An 18,987-nucleotide genomic window follows, 5' to 3' on the forward strand; every position below is an offset into this window, starting at 1 on the left:
GGGATAATTTATGGAATTATTTTTGGGATATCGCGACCTTTCTCCCATTCCCTTCGGAAGCGGGATTGCTCCAGCGATCCAAAGGATTCTCTCCTGGAATGCTGAGATGGGAAAATCTGGGATGTTTGGCCTGTCCTCCCCCCTCCCTGCCATCCCTTTCCCAACCCCGATCCCGCTGCTCCCGAGGGATGAGGAAAATCGGGAGCAGCTCCCTGGGATGATCCCATGACCTGACCCTTTTCCACCCATCCTTATTCCCTCTGTTTTCCAGCATTTAGGTCGGGAAAAGGATTTTTCCATCCCCTGAAACCCAACCCGAAGCGAATTATCCAAGGAAATCATGGAATCGCGGCCTTGCTCGGGAATTCTCCGGAGTTTTCCGAGGGCCGGGGAGCTCCGAATTCCTTGGAATGCTGCGGGAAGCTGGGAGTGAGGGTGAGGGGTGGGGGGGAGGATGTGTGGAATTTTTCCCAGCTCCAGGTTTTCCAGCCGGAAGATGGCAGCAAGATCCCGCAGCATTCCCGGGAGTGGGAACAGCTCCATCCCAACCCTCTGGAAGCGGCTCCAACTTCTCCCGTTCCCAAATCCCGGCCGGATCCTGGGGAGCTCTTTCCCTCCTCCAACCTTTCCCTTGGAAAAAGTAAGTGAATCCTTTTTTTTTTTTTTTTTTTTTTTTAATTTTTAATTTTTTTTTAAATTTCCTGGAGCTGCAATTCCAAGCGTGGAATTCCCATCTCAGTGATGGGAGAGGCGCTGCGAATAAATCCCGGCTGATTTTGATTCCCAGCTCTCCGTGCCAATGGAAAAAGGGGAGATTTGGGAAGCGGAGGGGAGGGGGGATGGAATTGGGGTGGGAGGGAGCTGCGGTTTCCCGGGAGCCGTTCCCGGAGCGACGGGATCGCCTTTGGGAAAAAAAAAAAAAAAAAAGGAAAAAAAAAAAAAAAGGGAAGGAGCATGGGATGGCTCAGCCGCCTCCTCAGCCAGTTCTCCTGTGAGTCCGCGCCGGGAATGGGGCAGGGATTTTGGGATCGGGGTTGGATTTCGGGATGGGGAACGGGATCTGCGTTGGTTTTTATTGGTTTTTTTTGTTTGTTTGTTTGTTTTGTTTTTTTTTCCCGAGGGCTTCTCCCAAACTTTGTGTGGGCGAGGTGGGATCGGGACGAGGGGATGGAACGAGAGGAGGATGCGGAGGAGCGGGATGCTGTTCCCGTCCTGACTCCGCGGAGATTCCCAGAAGGATTTTTTGGGGATCTTCTCCCCCTTCCCCACCCCCCCCCCCCCACCCTCCCCGCCCCCCTCCAATTCCATGGATTCCCGGAGAAATTCCCGGCCCTGCGGATCCAGCTGGAGCCGGAGCGTGGGAATTGCGCATCTCCGCGCGTGGGAGAGGCGCTGCCGGAGCTCGGGAAGTGCCAGGGATGGGAATTGGGATCCAGGGATCCACGGAGGGGATCCAGGGATCCACGGAGGGAATTCGCGGCCACCCCGGATTCCCCCGGCTCAGGGATTTGCCCAGAATCCCGGAATTTCTGTGCCTCGTCCGCTCGGGAAAAGGATTTGGCGTCCCTAAAAAAGTGAAATCAAGATGGATTAGCCAGGATCGGGAATTCCAAATAATGGGAATTCACTGGGGGGTTCGAGGAATGGGGGAGTCCCACATTCCCTTGGGATTCCTTCCCATCTTTCAGGGGAAAATTTGGGAGCAGCAAGGAAGGAGAAGGAGCGGGAATGGGAATGGGAATGGGAATGGGAATGAGCCTGGTGCCCCTGGACACCATTCCCGGGTGGATCCCATCCCAGGAGCGGGAAGGATCCTCGGGGCCAGGAACGGGCTTGGAGAATCCCGGCTGGATGAGAGGCTCCAGATTCCAGGTCCACGGGAATTCCCACCTGGAATTCCCACCCCAAAAAACTTTGGGATGAGGAGCACCCAACGGCTCCGCTCCTCTTCCCGCTTTTCCTCCTGGCATTCCCAACATTCCCAAAACCGCTCTGGGATTGGGATCGGAATTTCTTCTCGGTGAAGGATCCAGGGGGCAGAATTCCCAGGATCCCGGGCATCCCAGGAGTGGGAAGGATCCTCGGGGCCAGGAACGGGCTGCGAAAATCCCGGCAGGGGCTGTAGATCCACAGGAATTCCCACCTGGAATTTAGGGAAGCGCTCACACCCTCCCCTCCCCCCCCCCCCCCCCCCCCCCTCGCTTCCCTATTCCCACTGGGAATTCCCAGAGCATCCCGGAGTCGCAGCCACCCTCCAAAAAACCCTCGGGATGAGGAGCACCCCTCGGCTCCGCTCCTCTTGCCGCTTTTCCTCCCGCGGCATTCCCAGCGTTCCCGTTCTGGGGTCGGGATCGGGACTCGTCCTGCGGGCAGAATTCCAAGGATCCATCCCGGGTATCCCAGGATCGGGAAGGTGCCGCTGCTTCCCGGGGGAGTGGCGGTGTCCCGGGACCGCCTCCCGCTCCTTCCCCCTTCCTGCCCCGGCTCCTTCCGCGCTCCTGGAGCCGCTCCCGGCTTTTCCTGGGATCCACCCGGGATCCCCACCCCCGCACCTGGAGAGGGGTGGGAAGGATTCCCTGGGATCCGCGCCCGAATTCCCGGCCGATTCCCAAAGCTCTGCGGCGACACCGGTGGGATCCTCCCTCCCCCACCCCGCGCAGGTGAGGGGTTTCCGGAGTTTGTTTTTTTTTCCTGATTCCCACTTTTTCATCCCGGTTTCCCGGGAAGTGATTCCGGCACCCCGCGGGATCCGATTCCACCGGGAAGGTGGGAGAGCCGCTTCCCAACTTCAGGAAAATCCGGGTAGAGCCGAGGGAATGGGAGCAGGATCCCCTTCCCAACATTCCAGGCAGGTGGGAAAATCGGGATGAGCTCCGGGAGGGACAATCGTGGGGGTGGCGTTTGGAGGCTCGGGAATTTGGGAATAGGAGAGCCGAGGATCGGGAATTACCTGGGATCTGCTGGAATCAAGGTTTTCCGGTAGCTGGGGCAGTTCCCGGAGCAGGGAAGTGGGAATTGGGAATGTTGCGGATCCTGTTGTGTCTTGGCGCATCCAGGAATTCCCTTGGGATGCGTGAGGATGATCCCGGTGTTGGATCACTGGGATGGGAAATCCAGGGAATGTCTGGCCCTCGGACAGGGATTGGGAAAGTCCTGGGGGTGTTGGAAGTGGCTGGGAATGTCCCAGGGGGACATCCCAGGAATGTCTGATCAGGAATTGGGAAGAATTTGGGAATCTCGGACGTGCTGCACGTGAGAAATCCCGGGAGCAGGATGCAAATCCCAGCCTCCAGGATATCCTCGAGCTTTTCCAAGGGCTGGGAATGCAGCATTGGAATCCTCTGGCTTTTCTCCTAGTGGATGAATGATGCTGGAAATCTGGGAATTTTATGGGTGGGTAAAACCTGGGATAACAAGCAGGAAATTCTCACAGGGATAAAAGGAGGTTTTCCCATGGAAAACCCCGCTGGTTTGGCTGTGTTGTCTCTTGGGATGGATCCAGGGACGGATCCCGGGACAGATCCCAGGAAGGAGGGGGATGGATCCTAGAAAGGATCCTGGGAAGGACAGGGATGGATCCTGAAATGAACAGGGATGGATCCCAGGAAGGATCCTGGGAAAGATCCCGGGAAGGACAGGGATGGATCCCGGGACAGATCCCAGGTAGGATCCTGGAAAGGATGGGGATGGATCCCAGGAATGATCCTGGAATGAACAGGGATGAATCCCAGGAAAGACAGGGATGGACCCAGGGATGGATCCTGGGAAGGACAGGGATGGATCCCGGGATGGATCCCAGGAAGGGCCCCAGGAATGATCCCGGGAAGGACAGGGATGGATCCTGGGATGGATCCCAGAAAGGATGGGGATGGATCCTGGGAAGGACTGGGATGAATCCCAGGAAAGATTTCCAGAAGGATCCTGGAAAGGAGGGGGATGGATCCCAGGAAGGATCCCAGGAAGGACGGGGATAGATCCCAGAAAGGAGGGGTATAGATCCAGGGAAGGATCCCAGGATGGATCCTGGGAAGGACAGGGACGGATCCAGGGAAGGAGTGGGACAGATCCCAGAAAGGATCCCAGGAAGGATCCAGGAAAGGATGGGGATGGATCCTGGGAAGGGCTGGGATGGATCCCAGGAAAGATCCCAGGAAGGATCCTGGAAAGGAGGGGGATGAATCCCAGGAAGAACAGGGATACATCCAGGGAGAGATCCAGGGAAGGATGGGGATGGATCCTGGGAAGGGTAGGGGTGGATCCCAGGAAGGATCCTGGAAAGAAGGGGGATGGATCCCAGAAAGGACAGGGATGGATCCAGTAAGGATTCCAGGGGAGATCCCAAGAAGGACCCCAGGAAGGATCCCAAGAGGGATCCCAGGAAGCACAGGGGAGGATCCAAGAAAGATCCCAAGAAGGATCCCAGGAAGGACAGGGAAGGATCCAGGAAGGATCCCAGGAAGGACAGGGATGGATCCAGGAAAGATCCCAGGAAGGATCCCAAGAAAGATCCCAGGAAGGACGGGAACATTGGGATCACGGAGAGGCCGTTTGAGGAAGTGCCAGAAAAAAGGGGAACAGGAAGAGACCGAGGCTCCCGACAGCCCCCGGGAAACCTTGGAAAACTCCGGAGCTGGGGCCAAAAATGGCCCAAAAAATCCCTTCCGGCAAAATCCCGGGATCCGAGAGGAAAATCCCAGGATCCGACCAGAAAATCCCGGTTGCTGCTTGCCGGGGTGGGTGGGAAGCACCAGGAAGGAGCCTTGGATGGGGTTGGGATGGCTCCAGAGGGAAGGACTTGATGGAATTCCAGGATTCCTGGAGGCCACGGAGCATCCCAGAAATCCGGGAAAACCGGGATATTTTTAAGGGTGGAGTTGTTCCATCCCAGGAAAATAGAAATTATTCCCAGGGCTGTGGATTCCGTGGAAGTTTCCTGGGATCTGAATTTTCCCTGCTTTTATCCCAGCCTTGGGGTCTCCAGGGTTATCCAGGTGCAATCCAACCTTTTCCAGCCGGGGATTTAAGCTGGAAAAATGGGAATATCGATATAAATGCAGGGAATTGTTTGGTTTGGGATGATTCCAAGCGGGAAAGTTTCCTGAGAAAAAAGTGGGAATGGGATTTTGGATTTAAAAAAAAGGGATTTGGGGATTAAGGGATCGATGTCGGGCGCATGAGAATGATGGGAATATGGGAATGGTGGATAAATGGGAATGATGGAAACATGGGAATGATGGGCACGTGGGAATTATGGGAATATGGGAATGACAGATCCATGGGAATGATAGGAAAATGGGAATGATGAATACCTGGGAATGTTGGGAATGATGGGACTATGGGAATGAGGGATCTGTGGGAATGAGGGACACGAGGGAATGATGGGAATATGAGAATGAGGGATATCTGGGAATGATGGAATTCCTGGGATTGGCTACAGGGCTGGGTATGATGAGGCTGGGTTTTTCCAGAGGTTTTGTTTTTTTTTCCCCCTGCTTTTTCCAGAGGTTTTATGGATCAGGAATCACATTCCCTACAGCCAAAAAAAAAAAAAAAAATAGGGATTGAGGATCCCTGAGCTTCCTGGGAGCATCCCGGAATTCCAGGACCTGCTTCCCAAGGCTGTTCCCATCTAGAGAAGTTTTTCCTTCCCAGATGGTCGGGCCTGAATCCATCCCCAGCTCGGGAACATCGGGAACGCGGAGCTCCTTCCCTGTTCTCCCCGATCCTGAGTCATTCCCAGCGCGTGGGATTCCCGGGGGCGGATTCCCGGGAAAAGGTCGGATTCCTGGGAAGAGGCTGCTCAGGGGGAGAGGGGATGTGGGGAAAGAAGGGAAGTGGGGAAAATGGGATGCAGGGAAAGATGGGGAGCTGGGATACAGGGAAAATGGGATTCAGATGGAAGTGGGAAGCAGGGAAAGATGGGAAATAGGGAAAGATGGGAAGCAGGGAAAACAGGATGCATGGAAAAGTGGGGAGCTGCAGGAGATGGGATACAGGGAAAATGGGATACGAGGAAAATGGAAAGTTTGGGAAAATGGGAAGCGTGGGAGAATGGGAAGTAGGGAAAACAGGATGTAGGTGGAGGTGGGAAATATGGGAAAATGGGATACAAGAGAGACGGGAAGCAGAGGAATGGGATACAGGTGGGAATGGAAAACACGGGAAAATGGGATGCAGGGAAAAGCGGGGAGATGGGATACGTAGGATGATGGGAAATTAGGAAAATGGGAAGTGTTGGAAAATGGGATACAGGGAGAGATGGGAAGGAGGGAAAATTGGGTGAAAGTGCAGATGGGGAGCACAGGAAAAACGGGATTCAGGGATAACGGGAAGCAGAGGAGATGGGATGCAGGGAAAATGGGATCCAGGAGGGATGGGATGGAGAGGAGATGAGAAGCATGGAAAAACAGGGAGCACAAGGAGATGGGATGCAGGTGGAACTGGGAAAAGGGACAGTGGGATACGGGTGGAAATGGGATGCGTGGAAAATGGGATACAGGGAAAATGGGATACACGTGGAAATGGGAAGCAGGGACAGATGGAAAGCGTGGAAAATGGGATACAGGAAAAGTTGGAAACAGGTGGAAATGGGAAGCAAGGAAAATGGGATGAAGGAGGAAATGGGGAGCACAGGAAAATGGGATGCAGGGAAAGCTTGGAAACAGGGAAAATGGGAAGCAGGGAAAACAGGATGCATGGACAAGTGGGGAGCTGCAGGAGATGGGATACAGGGAAAATGGGATACAGGTGGAAATGGGAAGCAGAGAAACTGGAATGTAGGGGGAGGTGGGAAATACGGAAAAATGGGATACAAGGGAAACGGGAAGCAGGGAAAATGGGATACAGGGAAAATGGGATACACACGGAAATGGGAAGCAGGGACAGATGGGAAGCATGGAAAATGGGATGAAAGAGAAGATGGGGAGCACAGGAAAATGGGATACAGGGGAGGTGGGAAACAGGGAAAATGGGATGGAGGTGGGAAAGACAGGAAAAATGGGATACAAGAAATATGGGAAGCAGGAGAAACGGGATGCAGGGGGAAAAGGGGAGCTGGAGCAGATGGGATGCACAGGGAGATGAGGTGTAGGGAAAATGGGAAATGTGGGAAAGTGGGAACCAGGAGGAATTGGGATGCACGGAAAAATGGGGAGCCGGCAAAGATGGAACACGGGGAGGTGGAAAGCATGGGAAAATGGGATTCAGGTGGAGGTGGGATATGGGATATGGGAATCCATGGAATACAGGGCAGAGGGGATCTGGGAAGAAATGCGGTACAGCGAAGCTGGGATTTAGGGGAAAATGGGATAGCGGGAAAATGGGATTTAGGAAAAAGATGGGATACAGGGAAATGGGATTTGGGAAAAAAAATGGGATACAGGGAAGTTGGGATGTGGGAAGCAGTGGGATGCAGGGAAGATGGGATTTAGGGGGAAAATGGGATGCAGGGGAGATGGGATTTAAGGAAAAATGGGATGCAGGGGAGATGGGATATAGGGAAAAATGGGATACAGGGAAGAACAAGATGTGGGAAACTGGGATGTAGGAAACAATGGGATGCAGGGAAGATGGGATTGGGGAGTGATGAGATGTGGGAAGTTGGGATTTGGGAAGCAGTGGGATACACGGAAAATGGGATTTGGGAAGTAATGGGATGCAGGGGAGATGGGATGTGGGAAGCAATGGGATTTGGGGAAAATGGAATACAGGGAAATTGGGATTTAGGGAAAATGGGATGTGGGAAATTGGGATATGGGAAAAAATGGGGTGCAGGGAAATGGGATTTGAGAAAAAATGGGATACAGGGAAGCTGGGGTGTGGAAAGCGGTGGGATGTGGGAAGTTGGGATTTGGGAAGCAGTGGGATGAAGGGAAAATGGGATTTGGGAAAAACAGGATGTGGGAAGTTGGGACTTGGGAAGCAGTGGGACACAGGGAAAATGGGATTGGGAAGCAGTGGGATTCAGGGAAGTTGGGATACAGGGAAATTGGGATTTGGGTCTCTACCCAGCCTTGCTCCCAACCCCACCCACTCCGATGTTTTCCCACTCTGGAAAAGGTGGAATAACCCCCAGGAGTGGGGAATAACCCCATGGCACGATGGGATTCGGATGGACAGGAACTCAGCGGGATCTGGGAGATCCTGGGAATGTTCTTGGCTGCCTTGGGGATTTTCTTGGAGTGGGAAGGTTTTTTGGCATCCCTTAGGAGTGGGATCCCTGCTCCAAGGCCTTTCCTGAGTGTCCCACCCCATCCAGATCCGCTGTCACTTCCTTGGCTTTGGGACATTCCCGCTTTCCCTGCGGAACGTCCCGGGAATGGGATTCCCTCAAAGCCCTCATGTTCTCCAGAGCAGATTCCCATCCCTTGGGAATTCCCATCCTGGTCACCCTTGGAATGGGAAAGGGGCAGAGGCTGGAGCTCGGTTCTGAGCACCTCGGGAATTCCGGAATGGTTTTTGTGGTGTCGGATGGGGATGGAGCCGCTCTGGATCCGGGCTGGAAGAGCTGGGAATGTGCAGCTGGATCAGGGAAGGATCCAGGGAATCCTCGGAGCCTTTTCCCGAGGGAAAGGAGAGCTGGGATTTGGGAAAGGGCTGGAGGGCCAGGAGCCAGGGAATGGCTTCCACTGGGAAAGGGGAGCTTGGGATTTGGGATCTTGGGAAGGAATTCCCGGCTGGGCTGGAATTCCCAGAGAATCCCTGGATCCCTGGCAGTGTCCGAGGGTGGGTTTGGATCACCCTGGGATGGGATTGAAGGTCCATGGATCCCATCCCAAACCATTCCAGGATTCTGGGATCCAGGACACTCAGGATCCATCCCGAGGCATTTTTTACGGAATTCGGGGATGGAAAAGGGATGGGAGACCCTTCCTGGAGTCCCAAATTCCCTGGGAATTCCCAAAACTCCTTCCCGGAGAGGAGTCAGGGTGGGGATGGATCCAATGCCAGGCTGGCAGAGCTGGGAATGGAGGGAATTCCCTGGGAAAGGGGGAAATGGGATTTGGGAAGGAATTCCCAGCTGGGAGGATAGGGAGGGGCTGGGCTGGAATTCCCAGAGAGTTCCTGGATCCCTGGGAGCGTCTGAGGAAAGGTTGGATCACCCTGGGGTCGGGGAGATGTCCAGGTTGGAACGGGATGGGTTTTAAGATCTTTTCCCACCCAAACCATTCCAGGATCCCGAGCTCGTCAGGGTGGTCGGATCCCTATGGATGATCCCTTGGGGATCTCCCATCCCCATTCCCAGTTTACCCAGTGGGAATTCACTGGTTTGGTGTGGGGGGGGGAGGGTGGGGGCTGTGGGGGCTGTTCCTGGCTGCTCTCGACTGTTCCCTGGGAAACTGCAGCGATGATCCCATGAGTCACTGGAATTCCTGCATGGATTGGGAAGGACTGGAACCAGAGCTGGAGCCTCCCTGCCGGGCTGCGCTTCCCGGGAATGGTGACTCAGCCCGGGATCGTCTCCCTGCTCCCGGGATTTGCTTTTCCCTGGATGGAGCCAGGATCCAACTGGATGGCTCCAGTCTGGATGCAGGAATGAGGGTTTGGAGTCTGGGATGTGCTCCGGGGTGAGTCCCAGGTCCCCTTATTCCCGGAATTCCTGTAGGATTCCCACATCCCATTCCCACCTGGCAGAGGAGCTTTGGGATTGCAGCATCACTTGGTGGGATCTGGGATTTGGGGATTGGATGGGATGGGAATTCCAGCGGTACTGGGAGCGTCCAGGATGGTCCTGGGTGCTGGTTCTGGTGTGGGGTGTTGAGTGCTGTGTCCTGGTGCCGGTCCCAGTTCTGGGTCCCAGTCCTGGTGTTGGGTGCTGGGTCCTGGTTCTGGGTCCCAGTTCTGGTCCTGGTTCTGGTGTTGGGTGCTGGGTCCTGGTTCTGGATCCCAGTTCTGGACCCGGTTCTGGTGTTGGGTGCTGGGTCCTGGTTCTGGTGTTGGGTGCTGGGTCCTGGTTCTGGGTCCCAGTTCTGGACCCGGTTCTGGTGTTGGGTGCTGGGTCCTGGTTCTGGTGTTGGGTGCTGGGTCCTGTTTTTTGGTCCCGGTTCTGGTCCTGATACCAGTGTTGGGTTCTGGGTCCCAGTTCTGGGTCCCAGTCCTGGTGTTGGGTGCTGGGTCCCAGGTCTTGGTCCTGGTTCTGGTCCCACTACTGGTGCTGGGTCCTGGTTCTGGTCCCAGTACCGGTATGAGGTACTGGGTCCCTGTTCTGGTCCCAGTGCTGGTGCTGGTTCTGGTGTTGTCATTGGATGCTGGGTCCTGGTTCTGATCCTGGTGCTGGTCCTGGTTCCGATACCAGTGCTGGGTGCTGGGTGCAAGTCCTGGTGCTGGGTCCTGGTGCCGGTTCCTGTCCCGGTGCCGCTGTTCTGTGCCAGGTGCCTGTCCTGGTGCCGATGCTGGTGCCGGTTCTGGTTCTGGTGGTGCTGTCGGGTGCTGGGTTCCAGGTCCTGGTGTCAGGTGCTGGGTGCCTGTCCCGGTTCCGGTTCCACTGTCAGGTGCCGGTTCTGGGTCCCGGTGCCAGTTTCGGTGCCACTGTTGGGTGCTGGGCGCCGGGTTCTGGTCCTAGTGCCGGTTCTGGTGCCGCTGTCGGGTGTCCTGGTTGCCAGTTCTGGCACCGGTTCCGATGTCAGGTGCCATTTTTGGGTCCCGGTGCCAGTTCTGGGTCCCGGTACCACTGTCGGGTGCCAGGTCCAGGTGCCGGTTCTGGGTTCCAATCCCGGTGCTGGTTCCGCTGCTGCTGTCAGGTGCCGGTCCTAGGTCCTGGTGCCGGTTCTAGGTCTCGGTACCAGTCCAAGATGCCGGTTTTAGGTCTCTGTATCAGTCCGAGATGCCGGTTCTAGGTCTTAGTGCCAGACCAGGTGCTGGTTCTGGTGCTGGTTCTAGGTCTCGGTACCAGTCTCAATACTGTTTCTGATGCCGGTTCTGGTGTTTGGTACCGAGTCCCAGTGCCGGTTCTGGTGCCAGTCCTGATGCTGTTTCTGATATCTGGTGCTGGTTCTAGGTCCCAGTGCCGGTTCTAGGTCTCGGTGCCGGTTCTAGGTCTCGTTACCAGTCTCGGTGCCGGTTCTAGGTCTCGGTGCCGGTTCTAGGTCTCGGTACCAGTCTCGGTGCCGGTTCTAGGTCTCGGTGCCGGTTCTAGGTCTCGGTACCAGTCTCGGTGCCGGTTCTAGGTCTCGGTGCCGGTTCTAGGTCTCGGTACCAGTCTCGGTGCCGGTTCTGGTGCCGGTTCCGGGTCCCTCTGCGCACCCGTGTCAGTCACAGCAGGAAGCGCCGCCAGCGCGCGCTCGGCGAGGCGACAGAGGCGACATCGGGGACAGCCCCGTGGGGACAGAGGGGACAGAGGGGACACCCGGGGGGACAGAGGGGACAGCCCCGAGGGGACAGCGGGGACAGCGGGGACACCCCGAGGGGACAGAGGGGACAGCGGGGACACCCGGGGGGACATCGGGGACACCCCCGAGGGACATCGCGGCCACCCCCAGGGCCACCCCCAAGGCCACCCCGAGGGGACATCGAGGACATCGAGGACAGCCGCCAGCCCTCCGTAAGTGCCGCTCGCCTCCCGGGAATTCCGCATCCCGGGAATTCCGCACCTCGGGACCAGCCCCTCACCTGGCGGAGGGAGGGCGGATTCCCGGGAAAACTCATCCCGGAGAATTCCCGAGGGGACCGCGTCTAGGGGAGGGGACGGAGGGGACACAAAGTGTCTCCGAGGTGACACCCGCGGCCGGGCTTGGCGACACCGGGCGGGGACCCGAACTTCTCCGGGAGCCACCGTGGGAACTTCCTGGTGCGGGAGGTGACCCCCGCGGGGAATTTCCCGGTGTCGCCGTGAGGAGGAAGAGGAGGCGACAGGAGGGGGGAGGGGACACGGCGGGGTGGCCCGAGGGGACACGAGGAGGGGGGCAGGGAGGGGACGTTGGTGACAGCCCCGGGCTCGGTTCCGTTTCCTCCGTGTCGCCTCCGTGCCCCGGGGGTTGCGTCACGGGGAGCTGGGGACGGAGCCCTGGGATGTGTCCCCAAGGCAGAGGGGGAGGTGACAGGAACGGTGACAAAACGGGGGAGGGGAAGGGTCGACAGGGACGCTTTTCCAGGTGTGGAACTGGGAGAACTGGGATGGGAAAATCCGGGATGGTGGGCGAGGATGGGATTGTCACTCGTGTCCCTGTGGTGTCTGTGGGGACATTGATGTCCCTGGGTGTCCCTGGGTGTCCCTGGGTGTCCCTGGGTGTCCCTGGGTGTTCCTGGGTGTCCCTGGGTGTCCCTGGGTGTTCCTGGGTGTCCCCAGCTCTGGCCGTGACGGTGCTGCCGGGAATTCTTCTTGGGAATTCCACAGGATGCTCCATGGGATGATCCCTACATCCCGTTCCCAGCACGGGGGACACAAGGGGGGACATCCCAACCCTGCTGTCCCCGTGCCACCCCCATGGGAACGCGGCTGGGAGGGAGAAATCCGGGAATGAGGAAAAAAAAGTGGGACAGCGGACAAAAAAAAAAAAAAAAAAAACCCCCAAAAATTGAATTTTTTCTTTGTCACACATTCCCTAAAAAAAATCAGCCGTGACCGCTCTCATCCCCGTTCCCGGGACTGGATTCGGGATCGTTCCCACCCGACCCCAAACAGATCCAGGTTTTATTTGGATCGGGATAAATTTTTGGGGACAGGAAGGGACGAGGGTTTTGGGGGAGGTGACCTGGCCGTCCCCAGGCTGCTCTTGCAGCCACCTGGGGAGGGGACAAAGGGGACACGGCCCGGTTGTCACCCGGGGTTGTGCAAAGGATGTGGCTTCCTGCAGAGCTGGCCCCGAGAGGCCCCGGGGTGGAAAGAACAAAAAAAAAAGAAATTAAAAAAAAAAAAAAAAAACGAAAAAAACCCCAAAACCCGGAGGTGAAAAAAGAACCCCACACCCCCCTCTCCCCCCAAAAAAAAAAAAAAAACCAAAAAAAACTCCCCGAAGAATTAAAATATCCCAAAATGGGTTGGGGTGAGAACAACCTTAAATCCCATCCCATCCCACTCCGACCCCGCTGTCCCAGGGTGATCCAACCTTTCCTTGGATGCTCCCCGGGATTCTCTGGGAAATCCAGCCCAGACGGGAATTCCTTCCCGAGATCCCAAATCCCAAGCTCCCCTTTCCCAGTGGAAGCCATTCCCTGGCTCCTGGCCCTCCAGCCCTTTCCCAAATCCCAGCTCTCCTTTCCCTCGGGAAAAGGCTCCGAGGATTCCCTGGATCCTTCCCTGATCCAGCTGCACATTCCCAGCTCTCCCAGCCTGGCATTGGATCCATCCCCATCCCGACTCTTCTCCGGGAAGAAATTTTGGGATCCTGGGGCTTCACTGGGAATTTGGGACTCCAGGAAGGGTCTCCCTTCCCTTTTCCATCCCCAAATTCCATAAAAATCCATCAGGGATGGATCCTGAGTGTCCTGGATCCCAGAATCCCGGAATGGTTTGGGATGGGATCCATGGACCTGAAATCCCATCCCATTCCAACCCCACCATCCCAGGGTGCTCTGGGATTTCCTTGGACACTGCCAGTGATCCAGGGATTCTCTGGGAATTCCAGCCCAGCCGGGAATTCCTTCCCAAGATCCCAAATCCCAAGCTCCCCTTTCCCAGTGGAAGCCATTCCCTGGCTCCTGGCCCTCCAGCCCTTTCCCAAATCCCAGCTCTCCTGGAGCCCCTTACGGCTCCAAGAAGTCCCCAGATCCTTCCCTTATCCAGCTGCACATTCCCAGCTCTCCCAGCTCCGGGAGCAGCTCTTTGGCCTCCTCTGGAATGGCTCCTGTTGGTTTAATCATTAACCTGAGCTCCTCCGGGCTGGGATCCAGCAGCAGCAGGATACAGAATTCCACATTCCAGAGGCTCCGGCGCACCTTTGCTCCCGGCGCGTGACGTGAGCCGAGCGCGCCCGGCCTCGGCCCAGGGCTGGGAAATCCAACCCAGGGCAATCGCTCAAACCCCAAATCCTCAGGAAGGGCAGAATTTGGGATCCCTTTGGATCGTCCAAGACCCTCATCCATTTTTTTGTGTGTTTTTTTTTTTTGGGATGTGAGGATTGCAGCCGTTTCCGCTTTGGCTGCCGTGACTTTTTAAAGCGGGTTTGGGATTTTTTTTTTTTCCCTCTAAAAATGAAAGAGAAAATTGATCTAGGTCGAGGTGGGGGTGGGGGTGTCACCGTGGAGGTGACAGGGACATGAAGGTGTCCCCATGGAGGTGACAGGGTCGTGGAGATGTCACTGTGGAGGTGACAGGGACATGGAGGTGTCACCGTGCAGGTGACAGGGACGTGGAGGTGTCCCCATGGAGGTGTCCCCATGGAGGTGTCCCCATGGAGGTGACAGGGGTGTGGAGGTGTCACTGCAGGTGACAGGGATGTGGAGATGTCACTGTGGAGGTGACAGGGACGTGGAGGTGTCCCCATGGAGGTGTCCCCATGGAGGTGACAGGGACGTGGAGGTGTCACTGTGCAGGTGACAGGGATGTGGAGGTGACACTGTGGAGGTGTCACTGTGCAGGTGTCACTGTGCAGGTGTCACTGTGCAGGTGACAGGGATGTGGAGGTGACACTGTGGAGGTGTCACTGTGCAGGTGTCACTGTGCAGGTGTCACTGTGCAGGTGACAGGGATGTGGAGGTGACACTGTGGAGGTGTCACTGTGCAGGTGTCACTGTGCAGGTGTCACTGTGCAGGTGACAGGGATGTGGAGGTGACACTGTGGAGGTGACACTGTGGAGGTGTCACTGTGGAGGTGTCCCCATGGAGGTGACAGAGACATGGAGGTGTCACTGTGGAGGAGCTGGGGACACAGAGATGGCTCTGGAGGTGACAGGGACACAGATGTCACTCTGGAGGTGACAAGGACACGGGCATTGCTCAGAGCATGGTGGGGACGTTCCTTTTCCTTCCTTTTCCTTCCTTTTCCTTCCTTTTCCTTCCTTTTCCTTCCTTTTCCTTCCTTTTCCTTCCTTTTCCTTCCTTTTCCTTCCTTTTCCTTCCTTTTTTCCCGGTTTTTCCCCCTTCCTCCCCTCTTTTCCCCTCTTTTTCCCTCTTTGTCCCCCTTTCCCCCCCTCCCCCCCCCCCTTTTCCTCCCTTTTCCCTTCCTAAACTTTCCTTTCCTTTCTCCCTTTCCCTTCCCACCTTTCCTGGCTGTCCCAAATCCCACCTCGCCGTCGTTCCCGCAGGGAAGGGATGCTCTGCTCCTAACGCCCCGGGTGTCCTGAGGATGACGACCATTCCCGATCCCTTGGGACGCCCCCGGAGCAGCTCCTCCCGCAGCCTTTCCGGGACGCCGGAGGCCATGGGGACGCCGGAGACGGATCGGGATCATTGGGATCATCGGGATCAGGAGGAGACACGCATCCTCAAGGTTTGCTTCTACAGCAACAGCTTCAACCTGGGCAAGAACTTCAAGCTCGTCAAGTGCTCCGTGGCCACGGAGATCCGGGTACGTGTGGAAAACTGGGATGGGGAATCCCGGGATGGTTTGGCCGACCTGGCTTTGGATCCGGTTCATCCCATCTGGGTTTCCGGCTTGGAGCGGCGTGGTTGTGGGTGGAGAAGTTGGGAATGTTGGGCCGGATGAGTTTTGAGCTTTGTTCCCACCCAAACTATTCCATGTTTTTTCTGGGATTTTTCCGCCCTTCTGAGTGGGGATGCGGATCTGGGAAGGGATTTTGGGGTAGTTCCTTCATGGATGTGGCTGGGTTCGGGTTGGGATGTGGCAGATTCCATCCAGGGAATGGGGTGTGGATACTGGGAATGTGCTCATGGAGCTCTCAGGGGCTGTGGCTTCACTCCGGGGAAATTCCAGTTGGAGCTGTCCCGAGTTTCCTGCTCCTTCTCCCAATGCCTGGAGCTCAGCTGGAGCTCGGCTGGGAATGTTGAGCGGGAGCAATTCCAGAGGAGGCTGTGGAGATCTCCTGGAGCCAGGCTGGGAGAGCTGGGAATGTGCAGCTGGATCGGGGAAGGATCCAGGGAATCCTCGGAGCCTTTTCCCAAGGGAAAGGAGAGCTGGGATTTGGGAAAGGGCTGGAGGGCCAGGAGCCAGGGAATGGCTTCCACTGGGAAAGGGGAGCTTGGGATTTGGGATCTTGGGAAGGAATTCCCGTCTGGGCTGGAATTCCCAGAGAATCCCTGGATCCCTGGCAGTGTCCAAGGAAATCCCAGAGCACCCTGGGATGGTGGGGTTGGAATGGAATGGGATTTCAGGTCCATGGATCCCATCCCAAACCATTCCGGGATTCTGGGATCCAGGACACTCGGGATCCATCCCTGATGGATTTTTATGGAATTTGGGGATGGAAAAGGGAAGGGAGACCCTTCCTGGAGTCCTGAATTCCCAGTGAAGCCCCTGGATCCCGAAATTCCTTCCTGGAGAGGAGTCGGGATGGGGATGGATCCAATGCCCGGCTGGGAGAGCTGGGAATGTGCAGCTGGATCAGGGAAGGATCCAGGGAATCCTCGGAGCCTTTTCCCGAGGGAAAGGAGAGCTGGGATTTGGGAAAGGGCTGGAGGGCCAGGAGCCAGGGAATGGCTTCCATTGGGAAAGGGGAGCTTGGAATTTGGGATCTTGGGAAGGAATTCCCAGCTGGGCTGGAATTCCCAGAGAATCCGTGGGAAGCTTGGATGCCCTGGTATCATGGAGGTGTCAGGGTTGTAAATTGGGGGATGGGACTTCAGGCCCTTTCCCGCTCCGCCCTTCCGTGCTCCCACGTGCGATCCCTTTTCCCAGGAGGTGATCCGCTCCATCCTGCTGAGCGGGCGCATCGGGCCGGACATCCGGCTGGCCGAGTGCTACGGCCTGCGCCTCAAACACGTCAAATCCGACGAGATCCATTGGCTCCATCCCGACCTCACCGTCGGAGAAGTCCAGGAAAAATATGAGTCCCTCCACCTTGAAGCCGAATGGAGGTGGGATTGTCCCTCCCCCTGTCCACCCCGTCCCCCGCTTCCCAGGTTTTTGGGATGAGAGGGGATACTCACGGAGAGGCTCCCGGGTTTTTTGTTTGTTTGTTTGTTTGTTTGTTTGTTTGTTTGTTTTTTCTCCAGGTACGACCTCCAGATCCGGTATCTGCCGGAGGATTTCATGGAGCGCTTCAAGGAGGACAGGACCACCCTGCTCTACTTCTACCAGCAGGTCAGGGCTGCTCCAGGATCCCATCCCGGCCTCTCCAGCCCCAGAATTCCCATAATTCCCAGAATTCTGAGGCTTTGTCACCCTTGGAATGGCCACCTGGGAAATCCAGGGACATTTCTGGCACTGCATTCCTGCCCGGAGTGTGGAATGGGGGAGGGTGTGGGCAGTGCCAGCACCTCATGTCACCAGCCCTGTCATTGTTCCCTGTCACCAATCCCAGTTCACCAATCCCTGTCACCAATCCCAGGTCACCAATCCCAGTTCACCAATCCCTGTCACCAATCCCTGTCACCAATCCCTGTCACCAATCCCTGTCACCAATCCCAGTTCACCAATCCCAGTTCACCAATCCCAGTTCACCAATCCCTGTCACCAATCCCAGGTCACCAATCCCAGTTCACCAATCCCTGTCACCGTTTCCTGTCACCAATCCCAGGTCACCAATCCCAGTTCACCAATCCCAGGTCACCAATCCCTGTCACCGTTTCCTGTCACCAATCCCTGTCACCAATCCCAGTTCACCAATCCCAGTTCACCAATCCCTGTCACCAATCCCAGTTCACCAATCCCTGTCACCAATCCCTGTCACCAATCCCAGTTCACCAATCCCTGTCACCAATCCCAGTTCACCAATCCCAGTTCACCAATCCCAGGTCACCAATCCCTGTCACCGTTTCCTGTCACCAATCCCTGTCACCAATCCCAGTTCACCAATCCCAGTTCACCAATCCCTGTCATCAATCCCAGGTCACCAATCCCAGTTCACCAATCCCTGTCACCAATCCCAGTTCACCAATCCCAGTTCACCGTCCCCTGTCACTGTCCCCTGTCACCAATCCCTGTCATTCTCCTGTCACTCTTCCCTGACATTCCTCCACTATCTCTGTCACTGTCCCATGTCACCAGTCCCTGTCACTGTCCTTGTCACCAATCCCTGTCATTGTCCCTTGTCATCAATCCCTGTCCCCATCCCTATCTCTGCCACTCCTGCCACCATCCTCTGCCACCATCCCCTGTCCCCGCGTGTCCCCTGCTGTCCCCGATGTCCCCGCAGTGACGCGCTGTCCCCGCAGCTCCGCAGTGAGTACATGGAGAACTTCGCCAGCAAGGTCAGCGAGGGCATGGCGCTGCAGCTGGGCTGTCTGGAGCTCAGGTGTGTCCCTGTGTCACCGTGTCACCCTGTCCCTGTGTCCCCATGTGTCCCCGTGTCCCCGTGTCCCCGTGTCCCCATGTGTCCCCACGTGTCCCCATGTGTCCCCATGTGTCCCCATGTCCCTGCAGCTGGGCTGTCTGGAGCTCAGGTGTGTCCCTGTGTCACCGTGTCACCCTGTCCCTGTGTCCCCATGTGTCCCCGTGTCCCCGTGTCCCCATGTGTCCCCATGTGTCCCCACGTGTCCCCATGTGTCCCCATGTGTCCCCATGTCCCTGCAGCTGGGCTGTCTGGAGCTCAGGTGTGTCCCTGTGTCACCGTGTCACCCTGTCCCTGTGTCCCCATGTGTCCCCATGTGTCCCCATGTGTCCCCATGTGTCCCTGTGTCCTGTCCCCGTTTCCCTGTGTCCCTCTGTCCTCGTGTCCCTCTGTCCCCGTGCCCCTGTGTTGCTCCTGTTCCCTCTGCTGCCATGGGAGGGGGGAGTGGGAATGGGAATAATGGGAACAATGGGAATGATGGCAATGGGAACAGGAATGGGAATGGGAGTAATGGGAATGGGAACTGGGAATGGGACTGGGGATGAGGATGGGAATGGGGAAGAGTGGGGAAGTTCCAGCTCTTTTGGAGGTGGCAGGGGGACCTTGGGGACATGGGGACATGGAGGGATATGGGGACATGGAGGGACATGGGGAATGTGGGGA

General features: G+C 56.6%; 1 protein-coding gene across 1 annotated transcript in view; it reads left to right on the top strand.

The window, feature by feature from the left end:
• The first annotated feature begins 431 nt into the window (after positions 1-431).
• Positions 432-18,987, top strand: part of PTK2B (protein tyrosine kinase 2 beta) — a 38,180-nt gene continuing 19,624 nt past the window's right edge. Inside the window, 8 exon segments of the mRNA XM_062489583.1 lie at positions 432-544; positions 546-625; positions 627-640; positions 788-991; positions 15,181-15,443; positions 16,731-16,909; positions 17,048-17,135; positions 18,209-18,288. Of these exon segments, the coding sequence (XP_062345567.1) occupies positions 455-544; positions 546-625; positions 627-640; positions 788-991; positions 15,181-15,443; positions 16,731-16,909; positions 17,048-17,135; positions 18,209-18,288 (998 nt within the window). The 5' untranslated portion in view covers positions 432-454.

The sequence above is a fragment of the Cinclus cinclus genome, chromosome 3 (genome assembly GCF_963662255.1).
Source record: "Cinclus cinclus chromosome 3, bCinCin1.1, whole genome shotgun sequence".
Lineage (NCBI taxonomy): Eukaryota > Metazoa > Chordata > Aves > Passeriformes > Cinclidae > Cinclus > Cinclus cinclus.